This window comes from Apodemus sylvaticus, chromosome 3 (assembly GCF_947179515.1).
Source record: "Apodemus sylvaticus chromosome 3, mApoSyl1.1, whole genome shotgun sequence".
Taxonomy (NCBI): Eukaryota; Metazoa; Chordata; class Mammalia; order Rodentia; family Muridae; genus Apodemus; species Apodemus sylvaticus.
In genome coordinates this window covers 25,324,633-25,332,087 of record NC_067474.1, presented here as the reverse complement: position 1 = coordinate 25,332,087, position 7,455 = coordinate 25,324,633, and the positions used below count along the sequence as shown (strand labels likewise).

General features: G+C 41.3%; 1 protein-coding gene across 2 annotated transcripts in view; it reads right to left on the bottom strand.

The window, feature by feature from the left end:
* The window catches only part of Virma (vir like m6A methyltransferase associated), a 60,689-nt gene that overhangs the window by 5,166 nt on the left and 48,068 nt on the right, over nucleotides 1-7,455 (bottom strand). For both annotated transcript variants that reach the window (XM_052176082.1, XM_052176081.1), the window contains exons 18-20: nucleotides 3,544-3,696; nucleotides 2,965-3,125; nucleotides 1,432-1,528 (exon numbers count right to left, since the gene is read on the bottom strand). In XM_052176082.1, the coding sequence (XP_052032042.1) occupies nucleotides 1,432-1,528; nucleotides 2,965-3,125; nucleotides 3,544-3,696 (411 nt within the window). The remainder of the gene's footprint in view (nucleotides 1-1,431; nucleotides 1,529-2,964; nucleotides 3,126-3,543; nucleotides 3,697-7,455) is intronic.

Below are 7,455 nucleotides of genomic sequence, written 5' to 3'. Positions count from 1 at the left end.
AGGGCATCAGATTCCTGAGAACTGGAGTTACTGGTAGGTGTGAGATGCTATGTAAGTGCTAGGAACTAAAGCTAAGTCCTCTACAAGAGCATCAAGTACTCGGCTGTTGAGTCTCTCCAACTCCTATGTAGTAGTTTTTAAATTTATAGTAGTTAAGACTCAATCAAATTCAGTGCTTATTGTTAAGAGAGAGGTTCTTATGATAGCTTGGAACTCACTACGTAGATCAGACTGGCCTTGAACTCACTGATATTCTCTGCCTCTGATTTCTTAGGACTGAGATTACAGGTATAGGCCATCATGCCTAACCAAAATTCAGTGTTACACTACCTAAATTTTAATTTTCCAAGAGTCACACAAAGCTACTGGCTACTGTACCAAAGGAGGAAAAGCATAGAGCATGTCCATCTCTATAGAGTTTACTGGACAGCAGAGTTCTAATGAATCACTAAAAACTTTATAGTAAAATTCTAATTTTTTTTTTGCCTTTTCAAGTTTTTATTTTTATACATTTTTTTGGTATTAAAAAGAAAAGCATAATAATTGCCTGCAGGACCAGAGTAATGAATGAGTCACGTCAGCCTGGGAAGCAGACACTCTCAAGATTAATGGGATAATACAAGGTCATCCAAGTATTTTATATTTTTTTTATCCTGTTGATGTGATATCCTACCTAGCACATGGTAAAGGCAATGTACGAACGAACATAAGGTGGAACCTTCTCTGCAAAAATTCTTTAATGCAATGTTAGTTATACTGTGTGTGTATGTGTATTTTCCTTAAAGGAAAAGTAGCTCTTAATACACTAAACACATCTTAAATACAAAAGAACCCATCCTTCCGGTTTCTGTTTCATTACTCATGAAGAACACTAGTATCCTTTGGACAAGAGAATATACCCAATAGATTTCTTTGATAAAGGAAGCAGGTAATACACAGGAACAGTATAAAGTGGCCACCATCAACTGCAGCAGCACAGCTCTGAGAAGCACACAGCAGCCCACGTTTACACTAACAAACCTTCACAGCACTATGCTTAAGAGCATCAACTACCGCTTCCAGGGCAGAGGCCACACCATTCCTCTCCTAGCACCCAGTGCAGAGCCACAGTCTTGTCAGACATGTTATTCTGTGTTTTATCCAGCAGCATAAAGAAACCATGTGCTCCAGAAGACATATTCAAGAATCTCATGTTTCCCTCGTCATAATCTCAAAATACAAATTAGTACCTATATTGAAGTGAAATGAATAGTATAAAAATGATGAGTTCTAGATTTCAATAAAGTGAGTGACTGTCAGAGATAACATGAATTTGTCCTCAAATGGACCTTAAGTGTACATTATATAAACTGTTAGAATGTTATCAACACACAAAGAAGACAACAGAAATTATCAACTTTTTCTAAAAGTAAGTCATAAAATCTTTTATACCAAATCCAGATCTGTATCGATCTCTTCAGCCTGAAATGGAGTAAACCACATAGATTTCAACTGATCATCCATGACATCAGCCAACACATACGCAGTCCTAGAATATGGAAAAAATATTTGGTCAAAAGCAGAATCCCAAATTAAATTATTTGGGCTTGTCTAAGTAAAATAATTAAAATTATCCTCCAGAGTATTAAAAGGATTAGCCCTTAATCATTCAAAAAGCTATTCCAGAATCAGATATCCTTAAAAACCAAAGCTTCAAAACCTAAACCCTGTGGGGCTGGGGAGACCAATGAAATGATTGCTGATGATGCTGTGCTACCCCACAGATCAGTGCCTGGTCTAGTCTTCAGGGAGGCTGCCTCTGGCCACTGACGGGAGCAGGTACAGAGACCCAGAGCCGAACATTAACTGGAAAGTATGGCCAGGTTGGAGTTTTCCACTGAGTCTATCCCCTTGGAGCTCAGGAACCTCAAGGAAGAGGAGGAGGAGAAATTGCAGGAGCCAGGGAGACATAGGAAACCGCAAGAGCATGGTCTGCAGAACCCCTCCAGGTCAACTAAGCAGGGCTCACGGGGGCTCACAGGGACTGAAGCAGCACTTACACAAGAGGCTCTGTGGGTCTGCCCTGGGTCGTCCCGTGTATACATGGGTGCTGGCTTGTTGGGGGTGGGGGGCGGTCCTGACAGTAGAAGTGAGGTTGTTTCTGACTCTCCTGACTGCTTTTGGGCCCTTTCCTCCTACTGGGCTACCTCACCCGGCCTTGATGTGAGGGTTTGGGCCTGGTCTTATTGTATATCGTGGCATACTTGGCTAATGTCCCTGGGAGGCCTGCTCTTTTCTGGCAGGAGGAGGAGTTACTGTGAATCTGGGGAAGAGGGGAGGTTGGAAAGGATCTGGTGGGGGGGGGGGGGCTGGAGAATGCATTGTATACGAGAATAAATAAAAATTTAAAAAATCCAACTCTAACAGGCTTGGGGCTCTTGGTAAATCAAACAGAGCCTGATTTATTTCCAAAAATGCAGGTTGATAGCCCTGTACCAATTTGAACAGAAACTGCTAATATTTAACTTCTAAATACAGAAACTAATTGTGTCATGTTAGATGGTCAATAAGGCTATAATACTCTAAAGGTCAAGAGACAGATAACCCTCAGTTCAGTATCATGGTTCACACCCATCATTCTAGCAGTCAGAAGGCTAAGGCAGGAGGATCACAGATTCTAAACCAGCCGAATCTAATCAAAGGAACAACCACAAAAAAAGAAGTTTTATGTTCTCAAAGCTTGGGTCAGTTGATCTTGGTCTGCCGGCCTGCTTTTATTCAGGCATAGATGTGTCATTTTAAAGTTTTTCTTAAAAAGCAAAATAAACAAAAACTATAAAATATGAAAGAGGCTATAGATAGTCTGCAGACTTTGGAATTTTTACTATCTCATTCTTTAAATGCAAACACTTGGCTGACCCAATTAGACTCTAGCAGCCTTTATTTAAATGCTCTCCACTTGAACTCAAATCCTGGTTATGTTACCTGTTGTTAAATAGATTCTGGAGAGACTCTGGAGCTGACAGTACTGGCTCTACATCCTGGTCACTGAGAGGCAAAGGATCACCAGATGACTCCAGCATCTGCTTCAGGCCAATCACATTATCCAACAAGGACTCCAGGGTATCGTCATCCTTTGAATGCTCCTAGACGCAGACATAAGCAATGAGAAAATGCCAGCAAACAACCTGAGCACTTAAGCCTTATCTACTGACAGAGGCAAGAGAGGTAGAATTACACAGTGAAACTCCGGAACACCATCCAGAGTCACCGACTTAACAATAAACATATTAAAATAAAACAAGCATCAAAACCACTGTCATCTTATTTCTAAACGATGGCAGCAGAGGCATCCTGCAGTCAAAAATAAACAGTTCAAACAAAACGTCCTTTGTTTACCCTTGAGATTCACAACAGGATGGAGAAGTGCTCCCCGAGTTATTAATCCCAAGAGTCACCCAGCTAAGGGTGCTCTCATTTCAAAAGGTCACCATGGAAAGTGGAATTAGTCACACTGAGAAGGATCGATGATTTAGTACTATTTTTTTCTAGTTTTCTTTTTACCAAAACAAGCTTCTCTAGTTCAAGGAACAGACTCTCCGGACTCTCTTCTTTGCTCTGTAGGAGCTGTTTTAACTCCGCAGCGTTAATACTCATCGTCCGGGGTGGGTGAGCGCCCTCTACCTCCATGAGACCACTATCGTCTCCACAACAGCCCTGTAAATGTCACACACAGGTTAAATTTGAGAACAGAGAAATCTACAAAGATGCTTCTAAATGTATTTATCTATTTCAGCCATTTGCTTTGATGTTCCCCTCAACGCTGTAACTCTTACAAATCAACAAACTCTAATTTTAAAAAGGACTTAGTTTACTGAAAGTGAAAATGTTCTCAGTAGATTAATAAAATAAACAGGAAAACACATTTAAATTACTAACATATTTTTCAAAACATATCTATTTAATAGCAAACCCTTGCACTGGCAGTCAGATAACTGGCATGTAGGACAGCAAGACGATGCCGACAAGGACAAAGAACTGCAGGAAGCTGAGTTACATCTCTGAAGATAAGAGAGGCAGTGAGAACAGCAACTATCATATGTAAGACCTGCGACCCAGAAATACAGCTATTTTCTACTTTAAAATCATATGTATTCTGAGCAGTGGTGGCACACACCTTTAATCTCAGCACTTGGGAGGCAGAGGCAGGCGGATTTCTGAGTTCAAGGCCAGCCTGGTCTACAGAGTGAATTCCAGGATAGCCAGGGCTACACAGAGAAACCCTGTCTTGAGCCACTTCCCCCCCACCCACCTCCAAATCATATATATCATAAACACACAAAAAGATGCATGTTACAGAGTCGTGTACATGACAAAGAGTAGTTGCAGGTCCAACATTTCTTGTTTTAAATGACTCCAAATGAACTATGCTCTACCAGGAACAAAACCCCAAAATAAAAGTGTCACTACCAATCCTAAAGCTGAATTTAATGCGTTTGTGTTGAGTTTTCCTAAGTTTAGGTAGACCACGTGTGTGCAGGAACCTGTGAGGACCAGAAGAGGGTGTCAGATCCCCTAAGCTGGGGTCCCAGGCAGTTCTAAGCTGCCTGTGTGGGTGCTGGGAACCAGGGCCTCTGCAATGGAGGGATGCACTCTTAACCACGGATCTCTCCAACCCTCACGATGGAGTATTTTTAATTAGCACAAACATTTACAATTTTGTTTGGAATTCATAACATTTGTCCTATAAATCCTCAAATGTCAAAAGCAAAATGAGTATTCTTCTTTAAAAAAAAAAGTTCTCATGTAGTCCAGAGTGGCCTCAAACTTGCTGCTGGCCTCGAAATGGTTCTCCTGCCTCCATTTTCCAATTGCTAGGACTCCAAGCCAGTCTCAGTCAGACATTGAGCCTGGCGAAGCACTTGCTCTTTTCAGAGAACACTAGGCTGAGGAAGTAAGGGCACAGGCTTTAACGAGAAACCACAAACCACTGGCTCTAGAGTTCTACTACTGAATGCTGAAAGGTGGATTATCTAATCCATGTGTTCTTAGGGAAAAAGATAAAACAAGTTCAAACCCTGTACTGAAGGAGTCAAGGTTCTATTCAGTCTATCCTCTAAACGAACAGTATATAAACTGAAAGATTCTATACATCTCTAAGAACCCAACCCGACCAAAACAGTTTGCTTATTTGTTGGTCTATTTGCAGTGAGATCAAACCCAGGGTTCTATACACACTAGGCAAATGCTCCACCACTAAGCTGCATTCTCAGACCCTAGAAAGTTTGTAAACAAAACACAATACTTACATTTTAGCCTATTTGCTTTTAATTAAAAGTAGTCTTAGAAAACTACTAGGATCAATAGCTGAGCGGTGGTGATGCACACCTTTAAACCCAGCACATGGGAGACAGAAGCAGGCGAATCTCTGTGAATTCAAGGCCAGCCTGGTCTATGGAATGTGTTCCAGGACAGTCAGGGCTACACAGAGAAACTCTGTCTCAGGGGCCACTCTGGAGGAGTGGGTAGAGAGAGGGTCAAATTTACAATATGATGGTAAGTAGTAACAATTCTTAAGGGTTTTCAAACTAAACTCCTGTGTGGTTTCAGGAAAATAGGCTTTTTATTAAATTTATGTGTGTAGTCATCATAAATTTCATCTGTCAATTTACCTATTAAGTTATGTAATACAAGCCAAGTGTAACAACATTTATAATCCAAGCTACTAGGGGGCAGAGACAAGAAGATAGCAAGTTTAAGGCAGTTGAGTTACATGGCAAGTTCACGGACAGCCTAGACAGTTCAATGACATCAAACTACAAAAGGTAGAAAGAACGTAGTTCAGTGGTAGAACACTTGCCTAGGAAGTTCTAGGTCTGACCTGAGCTCAGTCTCCAGCAACATACACACAAAAACTTAAAAAGAAGAATACAAAAAAGAACAAATCGCCACAAACAGCCTCAGAGATCATGACACACCATCAAATCATCTAAGCACTAAATTAAGCATTCCAAAGGACACCCGTGAGGAAGGTCTCAGGGTGAAGAAGGCCACAGCAAACCAAGCATCAGCCCCAGGGACCCACAGGGTACAAGGACAGAAGGGAATCCCAAAACTGGTCCCCTAACTTCCACAGGGCATTTTTAATTTTTTAAAAAAGATTTATCTATTTGTTTTATGTAAATATACTGTCGCTGTGTTCAGACATACCAGAAGAGGGCACTGATTCCATTGTAGATGGTTGTGAGCCACCATGTATCAGGACCTCTGCAAGAGCAGTCAGTGTAGCCCCAACATTTTAAGAGTTTTAAAAGAGGAGGAATGAATCAGAATATCTGAGGAGATAAGGCTGAATGCTTCCCAAATTTATGACATTTCCAAGGAATTACCAAACTCCAAGTATGAAAATCACAACGAGGGCTGGAGAGATGGCTCACCAGTTAAGAGTACTGACTACTCGTCCGAAGGTCCTGAGTTCAAATCCCAGCAACCACATGGTGGCTCACAACCATCCCTAAAGAGATCTGATGCCCTCTTCTGGTGTGTCTGAAGACAGCTACAGTATACTTAGATATAATAATAAATAAATCTTAAAAAAAAAAAGAAAGAAAATCACAATGAGATGCACATACAGTGGTAGCATTAAGGCCAATCTACCTGTTACCCACATGGCTACTGAATGACTAAATGGTAAAGAGTTCTCATGTGTACACTGGCTGGACGCAGGGTGACTCATGTGCAAGACGGGAGATTTCACCACACTCACAAAACGGAGCTCATTCCAAAACATACAAATTATTTATTTCTGAAACTATCTGCTGTTGGGACCATGGGTAAATCAGATTAACTACAACTTTAGAAAACAAAATTTTAAAGATCAACAAAACTGACAAACATTTAGCCAGACTTAGGAAAAGAAAAAAAAGAGAAAGAAAGGAACACTGGAAGAAGCAGAGGCAGGGCCCTGTCCAGCAAGAGGCCCCAGGTCCAGCAGCAAGCACCATGCAGAGGGACAACTCAGTTTACTAAATCGGGGGAAGGCAGGCAGTTTACCAGTAATTTTACAGTTCATAAGAAAATACAAATAACAATTATATGCCACCAGAAAAGGATGAAAAAAGAAACTTAGAATGATCTGAATGGACTTAATTAAGTTAGTATTTTTAAAGAGAATCGGGGCTCCTGTCAGCAGATCGTTCTCTAACACTGGAGCAATACAGAGAGGAGAAGCGAGGCCCCAGCACAGGGCTGACATCAATCTGTGACTCATTCCATTTCTCACAACAGAGCAAAACAGAGCTTTCCCACAAGGAAAAGCCCAGTCTGCAAATGGCTTCATTAAACAATTAATAATCTATGTCAAGCAGTGGCGGCACACGCCTGTAATCCCTGCACTTGGGAGGCAGAGCCAGGCAGATCTCTTTGAGTTTGAGGCCAGCCTTGTCTACACTGAGTTTCAGGACAGTCAGGGCAATA